The sequence below is a fragment of the Myotis davidii genome, unplaced genomic scaffold (assembly GCF_000327345.1).
Source record: "Myotis davidii unplaced genomic scaffold, ASM32734v1 scaffold73, whole genome shotgun sequence".
Classification (NCBI taxonomy): domain Eukaryota; kingdom Metazoa; phylum Chordata; class Mammalia; order Chiroptera; family Vespertilionidae; genus Myotis; species Myotis davidii.
This window is the reverse complement of record NW_006286675.1, coordinates 5,451,732-5,470,117: the sequence shown is the minus strand read 5'-3', so window position 1 is coordinate 5,470,117 and position 18,386 is coordinate 5,451,732. Positions and strand designations below refer to the sequence as shown.

General features: G+C 39.8%; 1 protein-coding gene across 8 annotated transcripts in view; it reads left to right on the top strand.

Moving 5' to 3' along the window:
- TMCC1 (transmembrane and coiled-coil domain family 1) overlaps window positions 1–18,386 on the top strand; it is a 172,535-nt gene that overhangs the window by 146,781 nt on the left and 7,368 nt on the right. For 7 of the 8 annotated variants that reach the window (XM_015560395.1, XM_006758302.2, XM_015560394.1 and 4 more), the window contains 2 exons: window positions 1,263–2,194; window positions 16,371–16,506. In XM_015560395.1, the coding sequence (XP_015415881.1) occupies window positions 1,263–2,194; window positions 16,371–16,506 (1,068 nt within the window). The remainder of the gene's footprint in view (window positions 1–1,262; window positions 2,195–16,370; window positions 16,507–18,386) is intronic. The other variant, XM_015560393.1, reaches the window with a different exon arrangement.

Genomic DNA, 18,386 nt, shown 5'->3' with positions numbered 1-18,386 from the left:
GAACCCGGGACCCTTCAGTCCGCAGGCCGACGCTCCATCCACTGAGCCAAGCCGGTCTCGGCCAACCTTTTTTTTAATATGAGAGTAACCTATATACAGTTCTTTCTGGCAAATTGTTGATGATGACAAATTAGGGATGGGAAGCAAGGAAAAGGGTGTGCTCTTAAGTCTCTGAGATGGTAAATTTGTAATTTGACGTGCTTATTGGGAATTTTTATTACCTAGAGTGGTTATTTAATTATGTATTTCTGTTATTGTTCAATAGAGAAGAGTTTCTAAAACCTTTCTGCATAGGCCCTACTCTAATTCACCATTACAAGCCATATCAATTGGCACCTTCTTAAAAGACTTTTTTCTCTTGAGTTAGATAAACTAACCTATCCCCTGCTTTGACTAAGAGTTTTGAAGTATGATAGTTTAAGTTTTCATATCTAAGCAGCATGCCTTTTTCTTCAGCTCTTTTTAATGGTTGCTTACCTATATGAAAGGATAGTCATTGTGTGTGTTTTGGAGTCTCTTGCCTAATAAAAATTGTTTCCTGGTTAGAACTCATAGAATGTGACCTCTAAAAGGTCTGAACTTAGTCATTGACTTTATAAATTACTTACCTTACTGTTTCTGTCTCTAATGTTCACATAATGTTGCCCAAGTTTATCACAGTTGCTTGTGTTTTGGAATTTTAACTCTCAAGAGTGTACACATTCATTCTTACCACTTTCAGCAGTACCTTCTCAATCTTACCTACACCTGTCTCCAGCTACCAATAAGTGTCCCTATTAGAATGGAAAGAATGATTCCATTGCCCATGACATGATTTAGACCCAAAAATCATGGGTCCACTGTGATAAAAATTAGATTTTTATATCTAGCCAGTAAAATACTTGTTCTCACCAACGTTTTCAGATGACCGTAATCTTAGAACATGGGTTGGAATTACAGTGATGTCTGAATACTAAAATGATTTTTATATAATTAAATTGAACTGCAGATGTACCTTGTTTTACATAGATATGCTTTTAAACAAAAGTATGTGTGAAGAATATAAATTAATTTATGCTTTAAACCCACTAAGGAGCTTTGCTATTTCAAGATAAACCATACTAAATCCTCTAACAAAGGAAAAATACCCCAGTTTACATTTTGTGTAAATCCTCATATATCTGTCTTGCTTAAAGCAAAGTATAATTAATTGGCCTATTGATTCTGGAAAAGTAGTCTTCTTTTGGGGTCTTTTTAACATCTATCTTTTGCTTTGATGCTAGATCGAGCGGTTGGAAGTAAGCAGCCTCGCCCAGACTTCCAGTGCAGTGGCCTCCAGCACTGATGGCAGCATCCACACAGACTCGGTGGATGGAACACCAGACCCTCAGCGTACAAAGGCTGCTATTGCTCACCTGCAGCAGAAGATCCTGAAGCTCACAGAACAAATCAAGATTGCGCAAACAGCCCGGGATGACAACGTTGCTGAGTACTTGAAGCTTGCCAACAGCGCAGATAAGCAGCAGGCTGCCCGCATCAAGCAGGTCTTTGAGAAGAAGAACCAGAAATCTGCCCAAACCATCCTCCAGCTACAAAAGAAGCTTGAGCACTACCACAGGAAGCTCCGAGAAGTGGAACAGAATGGGATCCCCCGGCAGCCAAAGGATGTCTTCAGGGACATGCACCAGGGTTTGAAAGATGTGGGAGCGAAGGTGACTGGCTTCAGTGAAGGTGTGGTAGACAGTGTCAAAGGTGGACTTTCCAGCTTCTCCCAGGCAACTCATTCAGCAGCAGGGGCAGTAGTCTCAAAGCCCAGAGAGATTGCTTCATTAATTCGGAATAAATTTGGCAGTGCAGACAACATCCCTAACCTGAAGGACTCTTTAGAAGAAGGGCAGGTAGATGATGGGAAGGCTTTGGGAGTGATTTCAAACTTTCAGTCGAGCCCAAAATATGGTAGTGAAGAAGATTGTTCTAGTGCCACTTCAGGCTCAGTAGGAGCCAACAGCACCACTGGAGGCATCGCTATAGGAGCATCTAGCTCCAAAACAAACACTCTGGACATGCAGAGCTCAGGATTTGATGCACTATTCCATGAGATCCAGGAGATCCGGGAAACCCAGGCCAGGCTAGAGGAATCCTTTGAGACCCTCAAGGAACATTATCAGAGGGACTATTCATTAATAATGCAGGCCTTGCAGGAAGAGCGATATAGGTAAGTTATATGGAATTACAATCCGAAATTACTTATGTTTGGGGTTCCCTTTGCTTTGGCTGTTGTGGGCGGGGACTGGCTTTTAAAGATCTTTAGTAGAGTCTTTTTCTGGAATGTCCAGAGCACTTTAGATATGTAATATGATGTCTGCATGAGTTCCTATCATAGAATGCAAATGACAGGCATGACAAAATTAAGTAACTCCCAAGGTTACACACCAGTGAAGCATTGTAGTTGAGAGGTGATGATTACTGTAGCTCTCCAGTCTTCCATTCTAGGTTAAGACTTTCAAATGAAGCCCAAGGTTTCTGAGGCATTTCACCTATTTGTAATTACAGAATCACAAGTCATTGCAGCCTGTATGTATACTACATTAAATTCAAAAGATTTGTTATAACCCCCAACTCTGTATAAATCAAAGACATAGCCTATCCAAAATGTAATGAATCTGTAGTTATTGGGCTTTAAGCACATTTATCTAGGCAGTTGGTGTAGAAAGATTAGACTGGAAATAAATCCAGATAAGCATGTCTGTTACCTTTACTATGCATTGGCAAACATTTGAATGGGAGTGAACTTTCAACATGTGAAATGGTTCTGCAATAGTTAGAGAATTCTCAAAGGGGTAAATGCTTTTAGTTGTAATCTGTGCTGAAGGTAGAAGCTAATAGCTTTTTTGTTTCATATTACACTGTATATTCATATTAGACCATTCTTAGTTATCTTCAAATGTGTGTCTTTTCCTCTTGTTTCCATCACATGCAGATAGAAAATAATGTCCACCATGTAGTACTTAATCAGATCCAAACTTTGTCAACCAGAGACAAACCACCTCATTGATACAGATTAAGGGCTAATCTCATGGGAGCCACAGGTTGGGTTAGGCCTTGAAAGATGTGAGTTCTGGTTTTGTTCCAGTTTCTAATGAGAGGGAATCCTCAGTAATTTTACTATATCAAGGGTTGAACAGGCAATCTTTTAAGGTCCCCTTCCTTTTTTTTTAAGTGATTTTTTTAAAGTTTGTTTTTATGAGATAATCTCAGGGCCTGAATAAATTATTCATGTGAATCAATAAGATGAGTGAAGAGTTGCAGCAGCAAACTCTTTCACATGGTGAAAATGCTAATCAGTAATTCAGTCCTGTCTGTTATCTTCACTCTTCCATCCTTTAATTCAAACTTAAGACTGTGAGAAAAGGAAAGAGAAGAGAAGAGAAGAGAAGAGAAGAGAAGAGAAGAGAAGAGAAGAGAAGAGAAGAGAAGAGAAAGGAAGTTCTAAAAGCAAAAACATTACCATTCTTAATTTGTTGTTTTATATAGTCTTTAATATACTTAGAAGACAATATCTAAAGTGGTGAGCAATCTAACAGATATTCAAGTAGACTCAAAATAAAGCACCTGGTCCTTTGTACTATATTATATTTAAGTCTTACATTCAAATTCTTGTTCTGCCACTTACTAATCTTGAAAATTGGGCAAGTTTCTTAACGTTCCTAAGTTCTGGTTTCCACATCTCTAACACAGAAAAAATAATAGTCGTTCATACGGTTACTGTGACATTTAAATGAAATAATTTATGTAAAGCACATAGCTTGGTGCCTGGCCCAGTAAGTACTTTGTTGATGTTAAGTAGCAGCTGCTACTGCTGCTTTTAAAATATGCCCCTTTGAGCCATGGAGACCTGGGTGTTCCAAGTTTCTCAAAAAACCAACTGCCTGCTTTGACCCTTTTATTTTAAATGGATAGCAAAACATTCCAGTTTTTAAATTCTTCCAGAGTTTAAAAATTCATATAGAGTTGTTATGTCTTCAAATCAGATGTAGGCCAATGTGAGAAAGTCAGAGAGGAAAAACAGGTCTCCTAAGATCCACCTTTGTATCCATTTAAAATAATTCAGAGACAGGATAGAACTTTAGCTCCATCCCCAGTCTACTTCCTTCCTAGACAAAAGCCTCCAGGAGAGTAGAAATAGAAATTAGAAAAGAGAGACTCCTGCAGCCTTGTCTTTTTGTCTGGGGAGGAAGTAGCCTAGGGAAGAACTCAAGGAATACTTTTCTAACCAAGAACCATTAATGTGTACATGGCTGCTCTAGATGCATTTCTTGTTATTTTCAATGCTTTCGTTTATTTTACTAACTAGAGGCCCAGTGCATAAAACTCATGGACTCAGGTGTCCTTCAGCCCAGCCTGCGCACTCTTGCAGTCTGGGAGCACTTGGGGGATGTCCGACTGACAGTTTAGGACGCTCCCCTAAGCCGTCTTGAACATTCTTAGCTCTACCTCGGAGGGAGGCAGGAGAGGCTCCCACCACCGCAGCTGCACTCGCCAGCTGTGAGCCTGACTTCTGGCTGAGTGGCGCTCCCCCTGCCGGAGCACACTAACCACCAGAGGGCAGCTCCTGTGTAGAGCATCTGCCCTCTGGTGGTCAGTGCAAGTCATAGCAACCAGTCATTCTGCCGTTCAGCCAATTTGCATATTAGCCTTTTATTATATAGGACTAGAGGCCCAATGCATGAAATTCACGTGAGAGTAGGCCTTCCTTCCCCTGGCTGCTGGCACCGGCTTCCCTCTGGCCACCGGTGGGCACCTGGGACCTGGGCTTCCCTTGCATCCCCGGCTACATCCCGAAGGATGTCCGTCTAATTAGCATATTCCACTTTTATTATTATAGATTATCATAGTTGACAGGAGGACAGTCATACACAGAATTGCTGCTTGTTATTTTAAGTGATAGGGGAGGAGCACACTATCACTAACAGCATTTGCTAAGCTCCTGTGATTCGAATAATGCTAGGTGCTTTACATATATTTGCTAATCCTCACAATAACCCTGCAAGTGGATTGTATTATCCTTATTTTACAGATAAGGAAATTGGCCCCAGTGGGGTTTTAAAATTTGCCAAAGGTAGGTCACTTGGTAAGTGGTAAAGCCAGGAATCAAACCCAGTTTTATCTGATTCCAAAGCCAGTGTTTTTTTCATATCAGGCCAGTTGTTTTGTTTTCCAAGCTTAAACCTAAAACCTCTATGATTGAAAGACTACTTTTATAGTCTAGCTAACCTGGACTTCATTGGCAATGGGTATTAGACCTTTTCCAGGTTTCACTAAAAGTCGAGTCACTATTTTTAACATATTTTGGAAAATTCTGTAAATGCATAAGCTCTGGAAAGTTTTCTCAAGCTAAATACAACAGTGTAAGCCGAAACCGGTTTGGCTCAGTGGATAGAGCGTCGGCCTGCAGACTGAAGGGTCCCGGGTTCGATTCCGGTCAGGGGCATGTACCTGGGTGGCGGGCACGTCCCCGGTGGGAAAAATAAAATAAAATAAAATAAATACAACAGTGTAGATATGTACTAGAGGAATATATAAACTTTATATAATATATATATATTATAAAGCAACCCTCATCCCCGTCTTTATTTCCCCTTTTCAGGGTTCCTTCTCAATAATGTTACTTAATGTGCTTCCCATTGCTCTCTACCTCAGTGACAGTGCCAAGTCAGGATTCTTGCTCAAGGTCATCTACTTACTCGGGAAAAATCAGAAGCATTAAGGATCCTGTAGAGTACAGTCAGTTTCTTCCTCTCTCTCTCTCTCTCTCTCTCTCTCTCTCTCTCTCCATGTAATTGTGCCATGACTGAATAGTACTTTAGCCACCCACATGCACTTAGTCCTGGAAGCCATTGTAGCAGAGCTTGGATCTAAACTCCACCCCAACTTTTGACTAGTAGTTTAGAATTTGAGCTTTGCATTGGGCACTCAGGTATGAGTGAGATTATTTTTGGAAAGGTAGGAGACAAGGTTTAGACAGGTTTTTAGTGATGGGGTCTGTACTGACTTCATATTCTTCTTGTCTTGCTAGTAGTCTTTTCATCCCATTTAAGTATTATTGTAGATCTGTTAGTAGCAATAGAGTATTCACTTAGTACTTCAGAGATAAAAGGAGCCCTTAGATATCTAGTTTAATCTTGCTCTACAAATGAGTACAGTGAGACCTAGAAAGATAAAGTGACTTTTGCCAGGTCACACAGTAAAATGGTTTAACTTATATTTAATTTGCTGTTTAAAAACTGGAGAACCAGTCCTATTTTCATAGTGAGTATAATATATTAATGAGTTACTATAGGAAAAAATTCAGCTGTGGCAAAATGCGTTGTAAACAGGAGAGAACTAGGAAAACAACTTATAGACAGTTTTACAGGTTCCTTTTGTAGTTTTTTCCCTAGGGGATCTGGCCCAGAATCCTACCCATCTACTGCCTGTTTAAAGCAATATCATGTAGGGCAGGGATGTTGATGAAAGCTTCTATTTTAAGGGGATTATTGTGCTTTAGAAATTGGCTTCTGAAATTATATTAAGCCCAGAATATTTTAAATTGCACTGAGTCATAAGAGCAAAAATACAGAAGGAAGCAGTCACCATTAGCAGTCATCACTTGCAGTAGAACAGTCAGTAACTAGGCTAACCCAATTAGGTACAGGCCATTGAAGTTCTAACTAAACAAATTGTTATTTATATATAATTTTACTTAAAGTAATTATCACTGGACATAAGACAGATATAGCTATGTTAGCCCCTTTATTCCAAGTTTTAGCCCTGTTTGTCATCTAGCAAATTGATCAGAGAATCTCCAGAAGATATGTAGACTAGGTTTGGCCAACAAATTTGAAATAGAAACTGAGAATATTGGATCAAATTAGCTCTTTGTTTCTAAGAGAAAAAAGCCCAATTAGGAGATGCTCTTAGGAAGGATAAGACCTTTCATAAAAGAAGTTTACAGATGAGCTCCTCCCAGTTTAGCCACTAAAACAGTAATGGAGGAAAAATGGGGAGGAAGGTTAGAGTAGGGAAGAAAGGGAGAGGAGATAAATTACTTCATTAATAAATTAAGGTTGGAGGAAGACCTTATGTAACTCATTTAAGCCTCAGTTTCCTCTATAAAAACAAGATGATGATATCTATTGTACATGTTGTTGAGATTATTAAATGAGGTATGGTCTGGGGTGTACCAGGATGTTAGAAAGCTATCATTACCAAGTCTGAATTACCCAGAAAGCCCTCTAGCTTTTATTTATTCCCTATATACTTTAGGCATCTGCTGTCTCTTGTCTTTAAGACAATGCACTGCCCTAAAAGTTTGGGGGGGGCTAATAGTCCATGGTGACTGGTTCTGTACTTTTTCCTTTCCTTTTTCTAAAATTTATTTACTAGAGGCCCGGTGTGAGGGGGCAGACAGTCAATCAGTAGGTTAGCTTGGACTGAGCAAGACAGTCCAGACACACCCTGGAGCCCTCCCGCGGTCCCTCTCTGGCTGGCCAACCTCCTGCGTCCCTCTCTGGTCCTGATCATGCACTGGTGGGGTCCCTCGGCCTGGCCTATGCCCTCTCGCAATCCGGGACCCCTTGGAGGATGTTGGAGAGCCGGTTTCAGCCCGATCCCCGCAGGCCAGGCCTAGGGACCTGTGCTTAGACTTTTTTATATATAGACTAGAGGCCCGGTGCACAGATTCGTGCACTGGTGGGGTCCCTTGGCCTGGCCTGCAGGGATCAGGCTGAAACCCGCAGCCAGGCTGAGAGACCTCTAGTATGCATATAAGATCTTTGGTTAATCTCTTCCCACCCCCCTACCCCGCTTCCTCGATTCTTCAGTCTGTTCCATGTTTCCATGCCTGTGGTTTCTGTTCCTGCGTTGAGCGTCTGCTTCCCTGGTGGTCAGTGTATGTCATAGCTACCTGATGGTTGACCGGTCGCTTAAGCTTTAATACATATAGACTAGAGGCATAAAAATGGCACTTCCTCCAGCACATTAACCATATTTCAAGAGCTTTACAGCCACAAGGGGTTAATGACTATTGTATTCGACACCACAGATACAGAACATTTCCATCATTGCAAAAAGTTCCATTGGAGGTTCGCCTAAATTCTAGCTGGTGTTATCAGTGTCAGCCTGTATGTTTCTCCACTCTAACTCTATGAAGCTGTCCTCTGGAGTAAGTGGTATCAGGTATGTGTGCGCGTGCGCGTTCGTGTGTGTGTGTGTGTGTGTGTGTGTGTGTGTGTGTGTGTGTGTGTGTAAAAATGACACTATTATAGATGCCTCCCATTTTCCCTCCTTTGCCTACCCCCACTCAGCCTCCACTCACCCCTCCCCCTGGCCCTCACCAAACCATTGTTTGTATTCATGGGCCATGCATAATATATTCTTTGGCTAATCTCTTCTTTTTCAACTGAAGACTAGCTCAATGTTTCTGAGCCTTTTTTCAGTCTTCAACACAAATGAGGTAACAAAAGTTAAGGCAAAATCCACTTTCTGCAATTCAGCCAAGAATGTATTCGAGCTCCCACCACATGTCATATCCCCTACTCCAACTATGTCTCTTTATTGTGGTCAAATACTAGCAGAAGCAACGTCAGATCCCTGGCAAACATTTGGAAAATAATGCAGTAGTTTGCTCCCATAGTTGCCTATCTGTGTTAGTCCTGGGACCTAGTTCTTCCTGTTTCTCTCAAATACCTACTCTACAAGATTCTTCAGCCATCCTGTCCTAGTGACCTATTGCCCAACTAGGGAAGTGCCACTGGCTCTCAGAGATGACTCCAAAGTTTTGAGCCACACCTAAAGACTGATGCATTAGGTGAAACATTCCCAACCTGTACACTCACCCAGTTTCTCATTCTCAGGAATTTGACCCAAAAGAGCCCTGGCTTATCTTTGATCTAAGAAGGTGACTACTGTGTTGATTAATCCAGTGGATGAAACACTTTTCCAAGATCAGTATTCATTTATGAATTGTTCACCAGCAACAAAACATATTGAAATGTCTATGTTCCCTTTGAGTTGTACTGACTTACAAAGGACCTTTGAGGAAAAAGTATTAAAATGAAATTATTACTTTGTGTTCCACACTGAGTCTCTTGAAAAGCACATGCTAATCAAAATCATATGCTATTGGATAAAAAATCCCCCTTTTCGCTGTCTTCCCAAAAGTGGCTAGAGGTGACTTCTGAAAATGGCTTGCTATTCATTTGACCCAGAAAACTCCACAACATCATGAGGATCAAGAGGTTCAAATCTTCATGTTCACTTTAAAAACACTTGTGAAATTGCCCAGGCCATCAGTGTATGCATATTCACAAAGCCACCAACTATTTGAAGGATGTCACTTTATGGAAGCAATGTGTCCCATTCCCTTGTTACAATGGTGGAGTTGGTCAGTGTGCCCATGCCAAACAGTGGGACAGGACAGAGGGTCAGTGGCCCAAAAAGAGTCTGAATTTTTGCTGCGCATGCTTAAAAATGCAGAGGGTAATGCTGAACTTAGGGTTTAGATGTATATTCTCTGGTCATTGAGCACATCCAGGTGAACAAAGCTCCCAAGATGCGACATAGAACTTAACAGACCTCATGAGCGGATTAACCCATAAGCTCTCCCTGTCATATTGATATGGTCTTACTGTGAAGAAAAGCAGAAGAGGAAGTTGCACAGAGGAAAAAGATATTTTAAAACAAAAACAAAAACACTGAAGAAACAAAAACTTGTGGCCTGGGAATAAATTCAGCATAAAATAAATAATAATAAAAGTTTTCTTTAAAAAAAGAATCCCCCTTTTCATTTCCAGATAGCTTTAATTATTGTCAGATGAAGGGATTAAAATAAAAATTCCTTACAGGGACTTCTTGATTTTTAAAAAATCACATATGAAAGGCTGAACACAATTGACACCCCCTCCCCCCCAATCTTTAGTGTTAATATTTAGTGAAAAGATAGTAGTGTTCTTTATATGAATTCCCTAGGTATCTGGCTTCTCCATTTTAGAATTCAGACCAGAGGTAAACATTAGCAAGTAAAGTAAGTAAAAGAGATTATATTAATAATGGAAGTAATAGTGGGAACTGGAATATGGGTGTTTTCTTCCTTTTTGTTCAGATTTTGCATTTGATTAATAGTACAGGGGAAAACGTTTTTTAAAAGCAACAATTGAAAAAATCTACAAACAAAAGGCATGAACCAAGTAGTTCAGATCCTAACCACAGCTCATTAACAGGAGAAATTTACTACATCTTTCTTGGGCTCCCATTTCTTAATTATAAATTGAAGGTAACTCCTGAGGAAGAGGGAGGTGAAAATTAATGTAGAAACTTCCTCATGAATCTAAGTTCCTCAGAAGCAGATGCTACACATAAACCGGTGTGGAGAGGGTACTTACCATTGTTCTTGTTATTATTGGTTCTAGTGTTTTGATGTTTTGATGCTTACAGTGATTAAGTAGATTAGACTGAATCCTAATTCCTCCCCAGATGCACTCCTCCACCCAGAATAATACCACATCATTTTTATTGGGCTTTTTGTGTTAGCCTGTTTTTTCACATGTAGGTTGTTATATAAGCCACTCCAAGGCTGATGGCACTGAAAAAATGTTTGACTGGACTTGCTGAGCATAATGTATAGGCTTGTGAGGTTGTGAAAAGAACTGAAAAACAATCTTCCATGACCTGGGTGAACAAAATAGGGAAAGGGTTTTAATAATAACAGGCCAGTAATGTTTTCAAGGCACTGAGGCAACCCAGAAAACATGCATTCCAAGACACCAAGGCATTTCACCAATTTCTTTGTTCACATTTTGCAAAGGCCTCAACGTTTATGGCTTTCTCAGTTTCCTCCCCGATGTTTCCTGCATATTGAAGGTGTTTACTATGATAACCCAAACACAACTGTTTGTGTAAGTATAAGAGGATTTTAGTTACACAATAGCAGCTTTATCTTTTCTTTCAGAAAATCATCATTTTCTAGATAATTCTTAGGACTCGAAGAAACAAATGCTGGTAATTACTAATGAACAAATGGGGCTGTTTGAACTGGATCCATTGTGGGTCTTGTTTCACCCTTGAGTTCTACAGTTTATGAGTGGGAACCAGGACTCAAACACAAGTGTTCCTGGCTATAACACCTAAAATAATTTCCCCCCCAATTTTTTTACTTTAAAACACACTGCAAACTTGAAAAAAAATTGTACAGTGAATGCTCATACACTTATCTCCTAGATTCTACATTTTACTATATTGTTTTATCACAAATCTTTCCATCTACCCATCCCACGTCTGTCTTATTTTTTAATGCATTTCAAAGTACATTACATATATCCCTAATCTTTCTTATCAGCTTTATTGAGATATAATTCCTAAATAATATAATTCACCCATTTAAAGTAAACAAATCACAGCATATTCACAGATATATGCAACCATCACCATAATCGGTTTTAGGACATTTTCATCAACCTCCAATTTTTCTAATCCTGCCCCAACCTCTGGCAACCATTAATTTTTTGTCTCTATAAATTTGCCAGTTCTGAACATTTTATATACGTGGAATCATACAATTTGGTCCTTTCCCATTGGTATCTTTCACTTAGCATAGTATTTTCAAGGCTCATCCATACTGTAGCATGTATCATTACTTCACTTCTTCATTTATATATATGTGTGTGTGTGTATATATTTTTTTTTCATTGAATCTGAGAGAGAGAGAGAGAGAGAGAGAGAGAGAGAGAAACATCGATTTGTTCCACTTATTTATGCATTCATTGGTAGATTTTTGTCTGTGCCCGACTGGAGATCGAACCCACAACCTTGGCATATCAGGACAACGTTCTAACCAACTGAACTACCTAGCCAGGGCTCATTTCATTTCCTTTCCAAATAATAATTCATTTTATGAGTAAACCACATTTTATTTACTCATTTATCAGTTGATGGATATTGGGTTGTTTCCACTTTGGGGCTATTATGAATAAGGCTGCTGTGAACATTCATGTACAAGTTTTTGTTTTTTTAAATATATTTTATTGATTTTTTGCAGAGAGGAAGGGAGAGGGATAGAGAGTCAGAATCATCGATGAGAGAGAAACATCGATCAGCTGCCTTCTGCACACTTCCCACTGGGGATGTGCCCGCAACCAAGATACATGCCTTTGACCGGAATCGAACCTGGGACCCTTCAGTCTGCAGGTCTACGCTCTATCCACTGAGCCAAACTGATTAGGGCTATGTACAAGTTTTTGTGTGGAAATAATTTCTCTTTGGCATGTACTTGGAGTGGAATTTCTGGGTTAGAAGTTTAGCTTTTTGAGGAACTGCCAGACTTTTCCAAACAGTTGCATCATGTTATATTTCCACCAGCAATATTTCAGGGTTTGAATTTCTCCACATCTTTGCCAACTCTTGTTATTATCTTGTATTTTATTCTAGATTCATAATCTTTTTATTACACCCCATCTCCCTTTGTAGCTGTGTGATTTGGATCAGCTATAGACCTGGCTCACATGTCTTACTTAGAAAGGGGTTAGCTTATCTGGGCTTCTTGAGTAGTTTAAAAGTGGCATCACAGTGTAGAGCAGGGGTGGGCAAACTTTTTGATTCGAGGGCCACAATGGGTTCTTAAACTGGACCAGAGGGCCGGAACAAAAGCATGGATGGAGTGTTTGTGTGAACTAATATAAATTCAAAGTAAACATCATTACACAAAAGGGTACGGTCTTTTTTTTCAATAGTTTTATTCACTTCAAACGGGCCGGATCCGGCCCACGGGCCATAGTTTGCCCACGGCTGGTGTAGAGGTTAAAAACTTAGGTTTTAAAGTCAAATAAACCTTCCCTAGCTGGTTTGGCTCAGTGGATAGAGCATCGGCCTGTGGACTGAAGGGTTCTGGGTTTGATTCCGGTCAAGGGCACATGCCTGGGTTTCGGGCTTGATCCCCAGTAGGGGGCATGCAGGAGGCAGCCAATCAATGATTCTCTCTCATCATTGATGTTTCTACCTCTCCTTCTCCCTTCCTCTCTGAAATCAATAAAAAAAATATATATATATTTTAAATAAAGTCAAATCTTGATTCAAATCCTTGCTCCCCTACTTAATTTCTGTGTGCCTTGGGCAGGTTACTTTACCTCATCTTTAAAATGAAGATAATTTCTACTACCTTCTTGGTGTTATAGAAATGAATTTGCATAGAAAGCACTGAATAAATGGTAACTTTGCTGCTATTTCTTTTTAATCTGTCCTAATGGTATATGTGAACTGTGTTTAATATCAAATAAAGATTCCCCAACATTCCTGAAAGACTGTATAATTTGTGGGCCAAGAGGTTGGGGCAGTAGTTTATAGAACACATGCCAAAGATATCACATGGGTCTGCTTTCATCAGTATGCAGGCTGGTTGCTACCACCATGCTCCCCTCCCTGCCACCAACGTTAATCCTTAGCTTAGGAGAGTTATTTGCTGACATGCCCAGCCTTTCTCTTAAATCTCAAGGAACTGACACATTGGAACACCCATTTTTAAAAGCCCCTCTCTGGTGAGGAGAGAGAATTATGAAAATGGTCAAACACTAAAAACACTGTAAAACAATGGGCTTAATTTCATAAAAAGACAAAATATTAATCTTATAGCTTTGAGTGAACTTAAAATTTGATAGAAAATCAATTCTAGAGGTGGCCCCTATTTCTGAGCACAGGGACAGCAGATGAAGTGAAAAGGCAGCGTTACGGAAAATATTGGCCATAGTTACAGACAAAAGGTAGAAATGCTTTTTGATCATCCTGTTCAGTCACTTTAGTAACAGAACTCAGCATGAAAGGAAGCAGTACAGATTCCTATCAAGGATAAAGGAGAATTAAGCAGGATTCAGTAACATAGTAAAAGGGTCAGACTATGCCTTTTAAAAAAATTCTTGTTTCTTGCCCTGACCATTTTGGCTCAGTGGATAGAGTGTTGGCCTGCGGACTGAAGGGTCCCAGGTTCGATTCCGGTCAAGGGCATATACCTGGGTTGCAGGCACATCCCCAGTGGGAGGTGTGCAGGAGGTAGCTGATGGATGTTTCTCTCTCATCGATATTTCTAACTCTCTATCCCTCTCCCTTCCTCGCCATAAAAAAATCAATAAAATATATATATATTTTAAAATCTTGTTTCTTATAGGAGGAATGAAGTTAAGGATATAGTTATTTATAATATAATGATTGGAAGAAAGAATGTTGGTGATGCCACAACAGAAAAATTTCCTTAAACGAAGACCTTTCATGTAGTTCTTAAAAGTTTGTGTGCTATTGATGTGGTTAAAAATGAGGGAAAGGGGAAGGTAGTTTTAAATGTTTGAGTTCTGGCATTTTTATTTTTTTAATATGAAGTCCTCTGAAGCTCACATGCTAGTGTTAGGTGTGTGCTTACTTGAGTAGTGCTCGCTAGTTAGTATATGCGCCGGTTGGGATGAACCCTCTGTCTGACAGAGGCTTCCATTCTAGTCACCATTAGCTGGGGCTGTGTTTATTCTTTCCTTTCTAGTCTTTTTAAATGTGTAGTCTTCAACCTTTCTCCTGCCTATGTAGCTCTTAGTTTGATTCCTGGGACTCCACACACAACTTACCCCAGTCTGTCCTCCTCACCACTAACATATAACCTATTTTCCTAAAACACTGTGTTCATCATGTCACCCTTTCCCCTTTCAGCAATCTGCTTTGGACCCATCTATCTATTCCAGAATCCCCACTCACCTGCCTATCTTTTAAGACGAAACTTCGCTTTTTTCCTCCAACATAGATCCACTATTCCAATTATCCTAATACATTTCTACCTCTTGTCCTTTATCCGTGCTCTTTTCTACACGGAATCTCTGCTCTCGTTCTTTAATCCTGTTCCAGTCCCATGGGTCCTTAGATGCCCTGCCCAGGTTCCATCTTTATGAAGAATAAGCTTTCTTATATGTAGTCCTAGTGCTAGTCATATAAGGTGAATTAAAATCACCTTGCTCCCAAAGGACTTGTATGCATGCATATTAGCATAGCCAATGGACACAGACTCTGGGCAGTGGGGGCTTGCCTGGGGTGGGTATGGCAGGGGGGGGAGAATGTCAAGCGGGGCGGGGTGGGGGGGAAGGAGATATATGTAAAACTTTAGACAATCAATCAATCAATAAATAAATAAATATTACCTTGCTCCCAATAAATCTCATCTCCCTTCATTTTCCCTAATTTTTTTTTAATATATTTTATTGATTTTTTTACAGAGAGGAAGGTAGAGAGAGAGTTAGAAACATCGATGAGAGAGAAACACCAATCAGCTGCCTCCTGCACATCTCCTACTGGGGATGTGCCCGCAACCCAGGTACATGCCCTTGACCAGAATCGAACCTGGGACCTTTCAGTCTGCAGGCCAACGCTCTATCCAGTGAACCAAACCGGTTTCGGCCATTTTCCCTCATTTTTACTCAGCTATAGTCACACAGGCCTACGTTCTTTCCCTCAAACCTACAAAGCTTGTTTTCCACCTTGAGAACTTTACACTTGTTATTCCTTCTACTTTAAGATGCCCCCTATCCCCATCTTCATAGCACTTATTCATATCATCATTCAAGTTTCAGTTCTCATTGTTGAAGAGTGTTGAACTGGGAAGAGGCCTTCCATCTTAACCAGCCACCAGGTGCTCTGCTGTATACCCCTAGTGATCTTATTTGGATTACTTATCCCTTTCTGCCATCACCTTGGGTTTTCTGCCTCTCCTTCATCTCTTCCATTACTTTAGAATGTAAACTCCTGAAGGCCGAGTTTCTATCTTGCTTACCACAATATTCCCAGTAGTTTGAACATAACTGACACACACCAGGCTTTCAGTAAATATTTGTTGACTGAGTTGTCCTTGACACTGTGCTTAACCATGGGAACGATGGGCTGTGAATCATGGGCATTAAGGTGAGTGACCTGTCCAAGGTCAAAATAAGCAACTGGGGACTGCTTGGTCAGTTTCCATTTATGTGCTGTTTATCTTTTGATGAGACCTGCTTAATTGTACTCTAGTTTTCACTTCTCCCATATTCTGCTCAGAACAGAAAAAGAACTGCCTCATTTATTATAGGTATGCTCAAAGCTAATCAGGGCTGCTGGCATCACTGCAAATACTGTATGTGAAGAAGAATGTAAAAGAGCTATGTTGCCACTATGATATGGCCTTGTGATAAACTGCCCATTTTAGGGAAGTGCTGTACCCACCAGGATGCCCTGTTACCCCAGGCCTCTCGATTTTTGTGTGCTTTTATTTTATTCCTTTGCAGAATGAGTTTTGGGATTAGATGTGAATAACACCAGGAAAATACAAAATGCCTAAAATTTTAACTTTCCCCCCTTCTTAGATGTGAACGATTAGAAGAACAACTAAATGACCTAACAGAGCTCCATCAGAATGAAATCTTGAACTTGAAGCAGGAATTGGCCAGCATGGAAGAGAAAATTGCATATCAGTCCTATGAACGGGCCCGGGATATCCAGGTTAGCATAAAGGATCCAAGTGTAAAAGCAAAAGATTAAAAAGAAAGTAGAATGATTGTTGCCATTGATTAGTGGGTAGGGGGAATTGTTGTTAAATAGATATAGAGTTTTAGTTTTACAAGATGGAAAGAGTTATAAGATGGATGGTGGTGATGGTTGCACAACAATATGAATGTATTTAATACCACTGAACTTTATACTTAAAAAGTTTAAATGATAAATTTTGTTATGTATATTTTAACACAATAAAAAAAGAAAAAGGAATGAAGTACTGATAATTTTACAACATAGATGAATCTGAAAAACATTGTGTTCAGCCCTAACCGATTTGGCTCAGTGGATAGAGCATTGGCCTAAAGGTCCCAGGTTTGATTCTGGTCAAGGGCATTTACCTTGGTTGCAGGCACATCCTCATTAGGGGGTGTACAGGAGGGAGCTGATCAATGTTTCTCTCTCATCGATGTTTCTAACTATCTATCCCTCTCCCTTTCTCTCTGTAAAAAAAATTAATAAAATATATATTTTTTAAAAAAAACGAAAAACACGGTGTTCGGTGAAAGAAACGTGTCACAGAAGGCACATATTGTATTATTCCATTTATATGAAATGTCCAGAATAGACCAATCTATGGAGACAAAGTAGATAAGTGGTTGCCTGGGGCTGTGGAAAAGGAAACCAGCAAGTGATAGCTGAGGAGTAGAGGGTTTCTTTTTGGGATGATGAGAATGTTCTGGAATTTTTATAGTAGTGCACAACATTGTGAATTTACTAAATGTTATTAGATTGTACACTTTAAAATGTTAAATTTTGTGTTAGGTGTATTTTACCATAATAAAAAGAAGCTTAGGGGAAAAGATGGGGAGGGTAGAGTATCAAAATAAACCCAATACCAGCTATAATATACCTGCTCTTCAGTTCTCAAAAATCTGTACAATTTGGAGGTGATATGTTTGCTTGGTTTTCTGGGAAATGTTTCTAAGCTCACAATAGTCTCAGCCTATGGAAAACCATATGCACTACATCTGTAGTTACTGCTTCAAGAGCTGTGCAGACAAGTCTCCTGGCCATCTTCCCGATCTTCTTCTGTAGCAAAGGGGGCTTTTGTCCTAGCTGCCACGTCAAAACCTTCTATAGGTACATTGCTAGGCAGTTTGTGAGCATACCACAAGGCAATCATGTGTAAGGTTAGTAGTGACCTTCTAGTTTATTCTGTGGGAAAGTAGAATATTTATCTTTTGCTCATCCAGTTGGGAGGTAATATGAAGGCATCTTGAAATTAGTCTTGGAGAAGACCCAGGAAACTAGTATTACAGTAGCCTAAAAGAAACAAGGGAATATCTATATTATTTGCCCAGCTACTGTCTTGTCCAAGTGCCTGGAATTCTGTTTATTTTTTAGTTTTTTCCCCAAGATCATAGTGGACCAGGAAGTATCCTTTGTCCATTCTCCATCTAGCTTCAATCTGAAGTTGCCTGACCTTCACTTCAAATCCTAGGAAACCAGGACCCATTGAAACCAAGATCAGAAAAACCCAGGGTTCCACCACTGCTGAATTTTGGAGGATATCTGACCTAAGGGAATAGGTTCTATCCTGAGTGTTATGGTAAATTTCATAAAAACTCATGGGTGAAGGTCATAGCCTTAAGGGGAACAGTTCTCTTATAATGTTTGGTCTAGTATTTGAGCATAGTGTCCTCTCTACATAGATCAGTAAATCTTAAAAAGGGAAAGTATTCTCTGCTCTGTACTTAAAAAGCAGAGCAGAGAGCTCTTTCCACTGATGTCAGAGACTTACTTGATTTAAAAGAACACCTGGTAGGGTGTATCTCCATTGTTATAGTGGAAACATTGGAAATAACCTAAATCTCTCCAATACATAT